Consider the following 14,632-nt stretch of genomic DNA (forward strand, 5'->3'; position numbering starts at 1 on the left):
TTTGTGTTGAGAAGCCCTGTTTTGGATCCAGCTGGCAACCCAGTCCAGTACTATTGTCTGGAAAGTCCCATGGACAGAGGAGCCTGGTAGGGTACAGTCCATGGGGTTGCAAAGAGTCGGACACGACTGAGCGACTTCACTTGTGCTGCTTCCTTGTGTTGTGATCTCAGGCAAGGCATGCATTCCTTCCCTGATCTTCAGTTTCCCCACCTGTAAAAATGAGATGGGTATTATCAACCTTCCAAATCTGTGGCAAGAATTAAATGAGCTGCCTGAACAAAAGTGCCTTCACAGACTCAGCCCAAAAGAAGAGTCCAGAAAAGACTGCTCCAAGAGAAAACCATCCATTCCACACAAGAGAGAGATTTTCCTGAGAAAACTCATCTCTCTCCAGAGCAAAGCATTTATCATTAAAGTAGAACCATGACCTTTTTTGATGCTGTGATTAGAACAAACTTGAATAAGCTATATGTTAGATTATTCATGAATTGAGGGGCATTAAATTTCACTTAAAGTAGTCTATGGCCCCAAATCCTGATGAAGTATATGTTTTTTTTTTTTAAGTATATGTTTAATTAAAAAGTTATCCTCTAGGGCAGAGATTGCCATGTTATAGCCAATGGCCTGAATCTAGTGCACTGCCTGTTTTTGTAAATAAAAGTTTATTGGAACACAGATTGGAACACATTGGAATGGATTGGAACACATCCATTCACTTATAACCAACCTATGGCGACTTCCACTCTACAAGGGCAGAATAGAGTAGTTGTGTCAGAGAACTATAGCCTGCAAAACCTGAAGTATTAATTATTCACCCTTTCCAGAAAGAAATTTTCTTCTCCTATTCTAGTAGGAAAAGATACCACCTGGTGGGCTTGTTAAAAACTGTATAACCACCACCTAGTGGAATAGAATGCCTGGCACAGAGTAGGTGCCTCAATAAACATTTGCTAATAAATAAATGATTGAATTTTGCAAGGAGGGGACCATTAATAGAGAAACCTTGAGTTTTTGAGAATAAATGTGTTTTTTAAGAGTTTGGGATATCTGAGAGCCTAAACAATCAAATCACATATGAAATGCTCCACGATTACATCAACCCAGGAGTAACAAAAAATTCTAATAAAAGGAGTCACCCCTTAACCCACTTGCTTAGTAAGTTCTAAATTTCCATAGATTTTCTTAAGATAAACTATGCCTGCAGTTGTCCTTTAGTTTATTAGCCTGATGAAGGAAAAGCAACATGGCAGCCCAGCTTAACTTCTGCTGTGAGACAGTCAGGAGTCATAGAGCAGAGGAAGCATGTGAATTCACCCTCTAGAAGCCTGAGCTCAGCAAGGGGCTATCATTTTAACCTTCTGATAGGAGGCTACTAGAAACCCTCTGCAGAGCTGGACAAGATCCTGTTAAGAACCAGATCAGCGGGAGGAGCCTGCGTTTATGAAGCGGTAGAGAAACCTGGAGCACCCCTACCCCAGGACATGAGAAACCCCATTTAAGAGGCTGGTGCCTAGGAAAGAGCTTCAGAGGCCAACAGTTTCTTTCCATGAAGCCCCCTGTTGTCTCCCTCACTTCAGGGAAATACCATGTCTCAGTCCAGATAGTGCACAACGCCTGGCAAGACCCTCAACGGATATTAAAGCAAAACAAAATAAAACCGTAATAAGTATGGCCGCACCCAAAAAAAGAGAAACGAGTAGGGTGATACATCAATTGAGGTGTCAGCTTAATTTTACTAGCAAGCAAAACATTTCCAAAGTGGCAAGCAAATCGTAACTCAGTCCCCACAGAGTAAGGGCGAGCGAAGGAGAGGGTTCCTGAGATTAATGCCCCAACAGCTGCATCCCCGGCTCACTCTCCTAGGTGGTATGAATAATGGATGGGCTCAAAGGCAACATGCACAGTAATGTTCTTTTATTAATGAAATGAAGACTGTTTGTGATAGCTAGCAATAAATTTAGAAATGTAAAAAAGGAAAAACAGTCACTGCTTGCCTCTGAAAAATGCAGTTACTTCAATCCAATAATTACTGCCACATCAGAAAGCATCGCCTCCAGACTTAAATGAGGTGTATCTCTTGCAGGTCCGCCATGACAAATATTTTTGATCCACAGACAGAAGGCCTGTTGTTTACCGAGAGAAAAACAGAACCCGTTCTAGTAGATTGATGGTGATATTAAGCATATTCATGGCATTTCACAGGTGGAAGTTCCCCTGGGGGTGAGGCACTGTAGCACCTCCCATCATTCTCTGCACTGCGAAATAGCTCAACCGACGTGGTGGTTAGGAAATGTGCCCAGGGTCACATAATCAGCTGAGGCAGGACAGAAGGCCGGCTCTCCCCACTTCCCCCTGCTGCTGCTACCAAGGGGCTTAGGCTACAGCTACCAGGCAAGGCAGGCATTGCACAGATGTGGGTGACTCAGCCTGGCAAAAACAAAGTCACACCCCATCTCCTGTTCTCACTTCATTTCTGACCTTCCGCCCCCCATGCTGTATTTTTCCCATAACATGGGCCAGGTGGGTACAGCCTAGGTGTTCATGCTGCTTTCCAAATTCGAGGTCAGAAAGAAGGATTTCAAAAATCTGAGTACTGTCTAGAGTAGTTTTACTGTAATAGAAGCCGCCACTGGCCAAACTCATTCAGTGAATCTGTTGTTAGAATACATTTCCTTGGTCTTATTCAAGCACTGTCTCTCATTTGTGCATGCCTGGTGTTACAGGCACCAAAACATGATCAGTCTGAATTTCTTTAAGAGCTTCAACTGCTATGTGCGTCTGCCCATGAGCTGCTGAGGTAACCGGCATGATTTTATCATTCCTCGGGTTTCACATTTCATCCAGCAGCTCCTCAGGACACCCTGATCAGCAGGGGCTTGCAGTCTGAGGTAGGAGCATGTAGAGTCTCTTCTGTGTAGAACATGAGTATATTTGTTACTCCATATCACTTCCTTTGGTCCATTGTTGGTTCTGTTTATCAGGATCCCCCAGTCCGCTGTTAGCTGGCTGTAGCCCCGTGCACTATAGCTGTCATTGTTGGGTTCATGTGTACAATAACTAGATCAGAGCTTCCTATGTGGTTACTACTGGTCAACTCCAGCATCTCAAGAGATTGCTTGCTCACCTCTAACCTGTAATAATTAGCACCAAAATGTGATAATGCAGGCTTCAGATTTTCTTACGAGCGCTTAATGAAGTGATAACTTACTGAAGAAACACTTGGGAATTCCACAGCAAGTCCATTCATGTCTATTGCACAGAGCTGCAAACTGTGAGCAAAATAAACTCATGAAATAATAAATCCGTTAGAAAGTCTTAAGTTTTAAAGGAACATCAAGGCTGGGGACAACCTTACCTTATAAAGACAGGTGTTAGGGAAGAGAAACCCTATTTGCTTGATATCTGGGAAATTTTTGTGATTGAGAAAGAAGAAAGCAGGCTTTCAGAAATGGTTGAAAGAGCCTGGAATTTAAATCTATGAGGCAGCACTTCAAAGGGAAAATTATGAATGTTTTCTGGGGAGAAAATTACCAATTGGATAATAAATATTTTTGTAGCATTATTCTTAAAAATTATGTATTGGCATACTATTCTTATTCTTTGCAGAATTCATCTGTCCTTAACTACCTGTAGGGGCTACAGAACTTAGCTGAAAAACTTGAGCAACACAGTTTTTAGAGGAAAGTTAATTTTATAGCCACAATTAAAATTCCAAAGAGATCATATATGACAGAGCTTATTGTGATAAGAAATTGACCACGACCCAAGTTATTTAGTAGATAAATAGGAGTATAAGAGATTATTAACTTTATCTGATGTAAGCATTTGATCATATCTAAAACATAAACTGCATTCTTAAATAGTAAGACTCACAGTATTTTTAACTTCTTACTCTTTTATACTATAGAGTTGCTTGGGGTTCTGTTTTGTTGTTATCTGAGAGGTTCAGATGCGGCTGTGGCTTCAGTCATGGGTGGACTCAGTTGTCTGCAGGCTGGCTCTTTCCACCTCTCCTCTTTGCCTCCCTGTAATGGCTTCAGTCTGGAGCTTCACACGGTACCACCTCCAGCCTGGCCACCCTCTCAGCTGGGAGTCACTGTGAGTCCAAATCATTGGGTAGTCTCCTCTGGCCTAGGAACTGGGTGGGGTGCCCATCCTGAACCAACCATGGGTCCTGGGGAACGCAGTCAGCACAGGCTTGCTTCTGGGTCACAAGCAACCCTGCCCCGCCCTCTGAGATGGAACCACAGACTGCGGGAGCGGGGGGTGTCTGAAGGGAAACAGATATGGTTAACTATAAGCAGAGCAAGCGGGTGCTGCGTCTGCCAATGGGGACACTGAGTGTCCTGTCACAGGATCATTCTGACTAATATTGAGAACTAGATGCTGGGAAATTTATTGTAAGCACATTGTGACTGCTAGGACAAGGAGTCTGACTGTACGAGGAACTGTAAATAAATCAGTCCTGGGCAGACTGACCTGTCAGCTGGGTGCGGGACGGCCCGGGGGTTGGGTGTGCAGGAGGAGGGGAGTCCCAGGACCTCTGTTATACTCCCCCCCAGTTAAAAAGCTGCACGTCTGAGAGCATCTCCTTTGTGCTGTGAACTGTGGAGACACAACAGACAGGATGCCCAGACCTGATCCTAGCGTCCGCAGCGTGGCAGGGAAGACAGTGCTTCAGAGTCGGTCACGGTGCGGGCAGGGTGCGCGGTAATAGCTGTGCTGGGCTTCATGGGAACGCGGAGAAGTTCTTAAAGTGAAGCTCGGTCCCTCGAGGTGGAAGCAGAGTGAGCAGAGGCCCAGGGAGCAGAGGCCTGGGGGCAGTGGCGTCCTCTGGGTCATCTCTGAGAGCAAGTGTGTTGGGGGCCCTAAGCCTTGCTTGTGGAGCCTTTGAGAATACTGAGCAGACCTGCGTGGGCTGGAAACTGCCCGCCTGTCATCGTGCCCAGGTGTCCCTCGAAGTTCGCAGGCCCAGAATGGGACTGCATATGCGGGGAACCCTGGCCTGCTGTCCCTGAGAGAGTTCTCGGGTCTCTGGCATGGGAAAGCCCTGGGCTTTTGGCCTTGGATGCTGCCTGTGGTCTGTGTCTCCGCCCCAGCTCACTGTGGCTGGGGACTGGAGAAGGCAACCACTGGAGTGTAGCGGCTCCTTGGAGTTCTGTTTCAATAGGCTTTAGAGTCAGCGGGAAGGAGCTGCCCGAGCCCGGAGGAGAACCAAGTTCTGTCCCTCTTTGGTGACAAGGGTGGGTCTCTCCGCATGTCTGGGCCCAGGCAAGGCCCCAGGCAAAGAATGCTTTACAAATGCTTTCTCAAAGTGGAGTCTGTACATCCAGCAGAAACAATCATCACACCCTTTTCCATGACCTGTGATCATGACATGCTATGTTTTCAACAATAGAAAGTGAAAGTGAAGTCGCTCCGCTCATTCATCTCCGACTCTTTGCGACCACATGGGCTGTAGCCTACCAGGCTTCTCAGTCCATGGGATTTTCCAGGCACGAGTACTGGAGTGGGTTGCCATTGCCTTCTCCAGGGGATCTTCCCAACCCAGGGATCGAACCCGGGTCTCGCACATTGTAGGCAGACGCTTTACCCTCTGAGCCACCAGGGAAGCCCAGGAGCTGCCGTCAAGATCTTGGAGACTCAGCACAACTGAAAGCCCAGCAGCATCTGAGCGCCAGGGCCGAGCAACAAAGGCCAGCGTTTAAAAGCTGCTCACTAGGGAAGGTGGCAGGAGGGGCCAGAACTGATCGCTTAAGAGGGACAAGCAAAGGGCTGGCCAGGCAGAGGGACAAGGAAGGGAGAGAATATGATTTGCCCCTGAGAGCATCTGGAGGAGTGAACGTAAGGGAGTGGTGCCATCCGAGCTGTGAGCGCACAGACGGGGCATTATGGTGTCGGCGGGGAAATCGCCTGTCAGTGGCTGCCGCCAAGAGCGACTTGGAGTGGGTTGAGTCCCTGTGGGGAGATGAGGTAGACGTGGAGAAGGTGCTAGTGAGAGAGAGAACGTACTCTAGGTTCTAATGTGAGCTGGGTTCTGCACCGCTTTCCTCTGACCTGTGCAGTGCCTTCATTTTAAAACCTCTTACATTGAAAAGAGAACAAACAAGCCACCACCTTATTTTCCTGGGAGTGTTTGCTATTTCTGTTTTTACCTTTTAACAATTCAGGAGGGCGGCAGGGGCGCGGGGTTATCCTTGCTCCTTCTTTACCTGAGAACTGAGTAAAAGGTTCCCACAGCCCGCAGTGGACTGAGCAGGACTCCAAATTTCTAACAAAACCCAACATGCAATTTTCTCGGCAACACCAGGGAACCTCAGTCTGCTAGTCAGTATTCAGTTTGATGCCAAGTGATTTTTTCTTTTCAAGAAGGTAGAAATAGAAATATTTTTTATTATCAAGAGAAGAATTTATATTACTCTTGAATTACCTACAGGGTGGTGTTTATGTACATCAGACTAAATAGACTCCTGCTTTTTTATGTTCAGCTCTACACAAACACAACATTTTCAGTTTACTTTGAAAGCAAAATACCATGTGTTGTAACTTTACAGTGTTTTAAATAAAGTTAGGAATTTAGGTTTATGATGCTGAAAAATACCACAAAATCGGCGGGTATAAGACCAAGAGGGCCTCACGTATAAGTACGTGAGGGCCCTTAGAAGTTCAAGAGGTCAGTGAATCAAAGGTAGGCATTTCAACACACCAGTTATTGAATTATTGTATTAACAAGCCAGTGAAATGAGAAGTGAATTATTAAAGTTTATCTTCCTTATTGATTTGTAACACTGTTACTCAACGTGTGGGTAGTTTTTAAAGCCGAGCCGTTCAGCCTAACAAAGCCATTTACTGTACTGATTCTTCACACTGCCTCTCTTTCTCTCTTTATTACTTCATTTTGTAACTTTGATTGCCCCCTTTTAGATCTAAGATTGCTCTAATGCTACACTGCAATTGTATGAGGGGCTTAGTTTTCACTTTGTTCTCAGAACCCGGCTGGCTATAAATTTATCTCTGTTCTTTGAAGAAGTTAACAGTAAATTTCCAAGAGGAAAAATGGTGGTATATATCCCTGTAGAGGAAAAGTAATCTCTTAAAAGCAGAATAACCTCCAGGCTACATCCTTTTAAAGAGGGACTTTCAAACAAGGATGCCTTCAAACTTTTATGTGTGTTCTGGATTTTTCTTCAGGCTTTGTACCTGCTCTCTCTGTAAGGTCTCTCTGTAATGAGCCATCCTGCTCACACCCATTAAATCTGTAATGAAGCCATGCCCTTCCCAATCCTGATGTCATAATAACTTCCAGAGCACATCCTGGAGACGATCCGAGGTTGCCTCTGGAAAAGGAGGCAGGAGTTGGAATCCTTGACGCTGAACCTCAGTTCCGTAGATTCCCATGTACTACAGTGAAAATGAACTTTGTAGAGGGAAATCCATGGGAAGGTTTCCATCAGGTTTAATTGCATTCAGAGCAGTTTTCAACGTCAGGCACTGGTTCATTCAAATTAAACCCACCCGTCCCACACTCCCTCATCAACAGATAATAAGATCATTTAGAATGAGGAGGTGCTAAAATAACGGGATGAGCTTGTGGCTCTGTTTCCGAGTCTGACAACTTCATCACCTCTCATCTTTTATTATACAGCTGCCTGGAGCTGCATGTTGATAAACGAGGCACTGCCCGGTGTCCTCGCATGTCAGACGCACAAGCCCTGGGCTCCCGTTTACCGGCGGGGCTGGGGGAAGGTGGGGGCGGGTGTGTCTCTGGATAGGCTGAGAGCAACCAAGGGTCACAGATGTGGAGCTCAGGGAAGTCTAGGGAGGGTGGGCGAGAGGCTGAACCCCCATATCATCCATCCTGCCTGTGCCTGCGATGTCACCACGAGGGGCTCGCAGGAGCTGCGTCTTGGGGAGCAGAGGGCACCCCAGCAGTGGTGACTGTGGGCACCATAAGTGAGCCATTGGGGACGGTTAACTTTAGCCAGCATATTTTTCTGACCTCAGAAAGTTCCATCAAGTATCGTGTGTGTGTGTGTGTCTGTGTGTGTGTGTGTTTGCCATTTCCTTCGGCCTAATTGTCCTCTTTCTCATTTTATGCCCCTGCTAGACCACCGCTCTTGATAAGGAGAGGCAGGTTTTCCGACGAAGACGCAACCCGGATGTGAGGAGCCGGTACAAGGCCCAGCCAGCTCCGCCGGAACTCAACTCGGAGTCGGAAGACTACTCGCCGAGCTCCTCCGAGACTGTTCGCTCCCCAAACTCGCCCTTTTAATAAGACCCTTTTACTCGAAGTCCTAGCTTAACCCTTTGAGACTCTGAGGTTTGTTTCCCCCGACCCCCAAATTTATGTCAAACAGTTTCATCTGATCTACCTAGCACTCAATGCTTGAATGGCCGAGCAGAACAGTGTGTTTTTCTGGTATCCTTGTAGCGATTTCCTTTTAGCTGAATGAGACTGTGACATGTTGTTGGTGAAGATGACAACTTGCTGCTAATTGGGTCCTCAAAGGGTTAAGGCTATTTTGCGACTTTTAAAATGTATAAGCAATGAATGTTTTCATCAGTGGAGCTAGGCTCTGCAGTATGTAACATAGCACGTGTTAACCCTCTGAGTGCATGGGATTTTATGGAGAATGCTTGAGGGAATCTTTCAGGCCTGTGGATTTATATGCACATGTTTCTTGATTTTGCTAAAGACTAAGGGGTTATTAGATGCTGAGATGTCCAGACAGGAAGAGCGTCTAGCATGCTGTCTTGCTTGTCCTTTTTTTGTGGGTTTAGAACATGGCAGGTTTATAACTTAAGCATCAGCATCCCTTTCCTCTTCACAACCCTATTAAGAAAGGGTCGTTTTTAAAGAAAGAGGTCTAACTGCCAGCTGCCCTGAGTCCTGCATCCCAAGTGAAGGGACCTGGGTCTGTGGCCAACGGCCTGACCCAGGATATAGACGGTGGACCCCCTCCCCCAAATCACCTCCATATGAAGACGTGCTGATGACGCCCCGGAAATGCTGCTTCCATCTCAGCTGCTGCTACTGCCAGTGCAGACCCTCAGGAAGTCACCATAGCTTGCCCTGTACATGGTGAGTCAGGGTCTGCCTGCTCAGTATGAAACATCTACAGGAAAAAAATAAACAAACTGGTGGAAAAGCAATAAATTGCCAGGTGCTCTACAGGGCTGGAATGTCAAACAGGAAGAGGCAACAAGACCCTGTTCTTTGTCTTATCTGCTTTTTTCACACAGTTCAGTCTTCATTGTGAGATCCACACACAGTATGAAGTCTATACACAGAATATGAATCCATACACAGGAGGAGCGCCCGGGACTAGGCGCCCAGAGGCAAGTGCTTTGCAAGGTGGCCAAGGAGAAAGCAGAGTGGACCAGCAGTCTAGAATAGTCTCAGAATGCTTTTTAACGAAATAAACCATCAGTGAGATGATTCCACATGCACCTTTAGGTTACTTACATATAGTCTCAGGGAGAACAGGATGGGAGAGCTAGAGGGTATCCCTAAGGATAAAACCTCCGCTCCCTAGGATGACCTTTATATAGCACTGTCTTTAGCTGTCCAGAGAGAGATGCTATTTTCTTTCTTTGGTCCAAGTCCTGTCCAACAGCTGTACTTCGCTCCTGTTTCCAAATCTTTCTCCCTAGCCCTGTGTCTTCTCTGGAGTGTGTTATGCTTGGAATGGGGGCCTGCAGCAGCCTGCGGTCACTGCTTGGGTGCTTAGGGAAGAGGCTGGCCGGGGTGTTTGGCAAGGCAGGGTTTGTCCCAACTCAAATGTCCTCCTAAGGTTTGCTTGGCTCCCTGGCCCGGAAGACAACCATGATGGCTCATGAAATTTGCATCTAGATGGCTGGATAGCACTCACTGTCTCTGCTCTGAGGTGTACTTTGACACCTGAAAGTCTTGAAATGTGTGTGCGGCACTTCCACAGTCAGTTCAGACACAGATCGGTCTTCAGGGACCGCCTTTTACTCTTCAGCTGATAAATGTATGGTCTCTATTACTATCGATTTAAAAATCACAGCATGCCGTGACTTCTGCACCATGGTCCCCACCCTCCCTCGCCACCCCCCAAGCTTTTGACGCTTTCGCGTTTAGGCTTATCTCTTCTGTGTTGTCTTGCCATGTAAATATTAGGTCATTTACTGAGAGCACCCGCACCTGTTTTTTAAGAGAGTCCTGAAATCTCACACACAACATCACAAAGCAGCACGAATCAGTTGGGTTTTTCTGGCGAAGAGGGGGCGGGCAGGACACCAGGAAGGTATGGTGTGTAGGCAGATTCCAAACAGAAAAGTGCTCAGAACTGGTCAGAAATCACTGCTTTCTCCAGAACTCTAAAGCAAAGCACTATTCAAAGTAAGACGAAGGAGCAGCTTCCTAGATTGGCCTCAGTTAGAAACGTGTGAATATGAAGAAAGCCTGTGTGCGGAGACCTACCTGCAGTAAGACTGTGGTTTTCCTTGGGCCTCCCTGGTAGCTCAGTTGGTAAAGAATCTGCCTGCAGTGCAGGAGACCCCAGTTCTATTCCTGGGTCAGGAAGATCCCCTGGCGAAGGAATAGGCTACCCACTCCAGTGTTCTTGGGCTTCCCTTGTGGCTCAGCTGGGAAAAAAATCCGCCTGTAATGCGGGAGACCTGGACTTGATCCCTGGGTTGGGAAGATCCCCCGGAGAAGGGAAAGGCTACGCACTCCAGTATTCTGGCCTGGAGAATTCCATGGACTGTATAGTCCATGGGGTCACAAAGAGCTGGACACGACTGAGCAACTTTCACTTTACTTCCCTTTCTTTCTCTGAATTACTGCTTTTCCCCTGGGCATTGCGTGTATGATGCCAGCATCTAGCGTACAGACCTTACAGTGCATGGCTCAGGCCTTTTCCACCCAAGTCTTGAAGGACTGTGGACTGTGTAAAGCTGTGGCGTGTTTCCCATGACACTGCAGAGGGGCCGCTCGGAAGAATGCAGGGCCATTCAGCATGGGGATCCCAGCGCATCGCTGCAGAATTTGAATGATCTATGCTGAATAAATAGTGGAATGCGACCTGTCAAGTAGAAATATTGAGTAATCAGATGGAATGCAATCTTTTCAGCACTAAGCTATCGAGATCCTGAATGTCAGAGATGTACTCAGAGGGTTAACAGACAAGCACAAGGCATGCTGATTACGTGGGTGTACCCAGACTGCTTTTGCTTCTTAGCCAGTGCTAATTTTTTTCACGACATTCTTGGGATAGTTCAAGTTTGAAATAATTAAGTGGTGGTGTTCTTTAAGGAATTTCTATAACCAAATTGATCTTATTTTTTATTTCACTTTATTAGAGAATAAATATATACCATTATGGCAGTGTATCTCTGTACTTATCAATTTACTCATTGCCACAAGTGTCCCCATATTTTTCTTTTCTATGTATTTAATATAGCTTTTATGGTGGTGGCCTGGTGATGGGGACTGTCTTTCCTCTATTGATACATGACCAACCATATGGTATTTTCAAGGGGAATTTTAAGATTCATTTTGTTTCAGTTTTGGTAGTAGACTAGTTAAGGAAAAACTCTTTCATTACTTGCATCATGTAAACCATCTCTGTAGATGAGAACCGTTCATATTGATGAACACATTTTTTTTTCTCAGCACTGTAGCAGAAACCGTTTATTCTCATAATCAATGCATATGTGATTTGCTCCATATCGTTAGGAGGAAAAGTAAGATTTTGGTCATTGAAAATGTTTTTTCTGTAGCCCTCATCTGATTTTACACGTGGTGCATACTAAAATAAGCAGAGAAAAAAAATGCAAATAAACTACTGAAAATGCTTGGTGTTCTGTATTCAGTGAGACCTTCCTAGAACCTGCTCAGCACTCCCATGGGTGGTGCTCAACAGGCCCGTCAGAGATTGTTGAAAGAAAGCAATATATCCATAAATGAAAGCTAAAATTGCAATCCTTTACCCTTTGAGGCATATTTCAGTTGGAAAAAAGAAAAGAAAAGAAAAATTGGCTTAGCTGAGAGGGTCACGGAGCTACCGTGTGGCCAAGGCTCACGCACATTAAATCATGGTTGTCTGCTGGCTAGTGGTGCCCATTACACAACTCTGTCCCCGTGCTGAAGGGCAATTGCGCTTGAGGGAGAGCTTTCTTCATATTATTGTGTTGCCCGATAGCCCTTCTTTGGGTCAGGGTCTGTCAGCATTTCCATGATAAACTTCTGATTTCAGAGGTTTTTAATTTGATCATAAAAAGGTGCCCCAGGCTGAAGTTTGCTATAGAGGGCCTGTTCCAAAGAATGAAGGTTCACTGCCTTCTTTTCTCTGCCCAATTCTGCAGAGAAAAGAATAACCAAAAATAAAAAAAGAAAATCTGGTATGTCTCCCCTCTTTCCTTGTAATTTCAGAATTGTGGAAAGCACCAAGATCCAAGATGGTAGTTTAATATAATTATTCATTTGGGTGTGGGTTAAGAAAAATTAATGATTCACTTGGCATATATTGTAGATAACATATCTTTTCTATAATTTGTAAATCATTAATTTTTTAAACTGCTACATGATTTGGGAGGGGTGAGGGTGGGAATCCAATCAAAGATTTTTTTAAAACTTGAAGTTGGTCAGTTCAAGGGTTAGCCTTTCCTGTGTGTTGTCTGCCATTTCCATTAGGAGTTTGGGGAAAAAATACTCTCAGACAGACCCTTATTTTGCATGCAGTGATAGAGGGTCAGATATGTGCTTCTTTGGGAGATACGGATTTCTTTAATCAAGTTTCATGAAGCCATTCTAGTCTGTTGGGGAAAATAGTGATTAAAAGCACTTCCAAAATTAACATTTTTGTCAATTCAGATATGATAAGGCGTGCATCAATGGACACACTTCACACATTTTTTGGTTTTAAGACAAAAAAAAACCAAAATCAACGAAACTTGAGAACACATTTGATCACTGCAAATGTGCTTTAAAAATTGGCTCAATGGTGCTTATACATGAAACAGTAACAAATGGGGTCCCTAGGACTGTCAGAAGGAATCTTTCATTTGTATGTAATTACATACTTGAGGAGGAGGTGCTTTTAAGGCAGTCTTTCATTTTTTAATCATCTCAAATATGCAACCATCCGTCCAGTAACATTAAGGGTCATAAACCGGTGGGAAACAGGAAATTCAGTGTAGAAGCTTAGGATGCCTCTGGGTGAGGTGGTCTTTATTTCCCCCTCGGTTTTTTTGTGTGTGTTGCTGTTGTTGTCGTTCATGGGCTTCAATGCTGAAGCTATGCGATCATTTTTCAGTGAGTGAGCTTCTAACTGGCAGGTGTTTTGATCATGGGGTTTGCAATCTCTTGCCCTTGGAGACAAGTGAGGGCCCTAGTTTCATCTTTTTCATAAAGGAAGTGCAATCTCTGTAATTAAACCCTACCTGTAAATTTCCTTGACATTCTCTTTTGGTCCACTGACATGAGACCCTTAATGTTGCTTCAGTGTAAAATTGTATATTTTTGTCTGTGATATACTTTATTAACTTAAATAATAGTTCTAAAAGCCTTCACTGTTGGTATTAAGAGAAAGTAGGGTTTTAAAAGTGATGATAAAGATGCTATAATGTCAATTCATTCCAGTCCAATTGAATGCAGTAAGAAAAAGACCTTGAATAGTTCTCTAGGGACAATTTCTCACTGGCCATTGACATTAATCTTTGATGTATTCTTAGAAAAAAATTTTAAAAAATTGAAACTGGTCCAAGGTTAGAGTCATATCCTCGATAACTATTTTTTTTAATTTTATTAGGAAATTAATAATAGTCTTTTTCATTCTGGGTGAAAGAAAATTATTAAAAGATTAGTTGAGTGTGAAATTAAATAGCATTTTGCTCATGCATACTGAAAAGGTGGGCTCGGAACTTGATGCATTTAAACAAGTTTCTGAAAGGTTTCAATTTGGTGCAAGAAAAAAAATTCAATGTTTCCTTTGAAAATACTGAATTTATCAATTGCTGCATGGATCAGATGGCACAGGTTAATCTTTGATTTTCAGAATCTTAATGAAGTAACTATCAAACGATTTGTATCCATGATTAAAGCTGGAATGAGATCTGATTTTTTTCCTAATCTCTCAGTTTAAGCTAATAAATGTAGGTTAATGTGGATGAAATCATCTGTGATATATTATGTTCATTTATCAACTGAGCTTTTTTGATGTTGCCTGTTTTTATGTAAAACATGTTCTTAAAGGTTAATAAAAGAATAGTACTTGGTGTATGAACTACTACGTAATACCCGAGCTCCAATGTCCACTCCTCACTTCACTCTGCCATAATGGAGTAAAATTTCATTTTAGTTCAGTTCATAATTGACACATTCAGTCCACAAAGGAATAACCCAGCTGTGTTCTTGGGGGGAATTCTCTCTATGCAAGGCTTTAAAAATTAGTCATGCGGTCAGAGTGTAGCTTTCCCACATGTCCTTCGTAGCAGAGTGTCTATTTCATGAGCATAATTCAAAAACAACTATTCCAAAAATGTCCCTTTTCATATATTATCTTCCTGCCTGGGCCAGTGACTCGGATATACACAAAGAAATCAAATACCATTCAGCCTGATTTTATCCTTCCACCTATCTGCCCCAGCTCTCCAGAGTAGAGTG

The 14,632-nt window shown here is 44.2% G+C and overlaps 1 protein-coding gene across 5 annotated transcripts in view; it reads left to right on the forward strand.

Moving 5' to 3' along the window:
- DCLK1 (doublecortin like kinase 1) overlaps positions 1–14,252 on the forward strand; it is a 350,076-nt gene extending 335,824 nt beyond the window's left edge. For 4 of the 5 annotated variants that reach the window (XM_012184574.4, XM_012184573.4, XM_060394446.1 and 1 more), the window contains one exon: positions 8,108–14,252. In XM_012184574.4, the coding sequence (XP_012039964.1) occupies positions 8,108–8,165 (58 nt within the window). In that variant the 3' untranslated portion in view covers positions 8,166–14,252. Of the gene's footprint in view, positions 1–8,096 lie in introns of all 5 variants that reach the window. The other variant, XM_042255148.2, reaches the window with a different exon arrangement.
- Positions 14,253–14,632: the final 380 nt, after the last annotated feature.

The sequence above is a fragment of the Ovis aries genome, chromosome 10, assembly GCF_016772045.2.
Source record: "Ovis aries strain OAR_USU_Benz2616 breed Rambouillet chromosome 10, ARS-UI_Ramb_v3.0, whole genome shotgun sequence".
Classification (NCBI taxonomy): domain Eukaryota; kingdom Metazoa; phylum Chordata; class Mammalia; order Artiodactyla; family Bovidae; genus Ovis; species Ovis aries.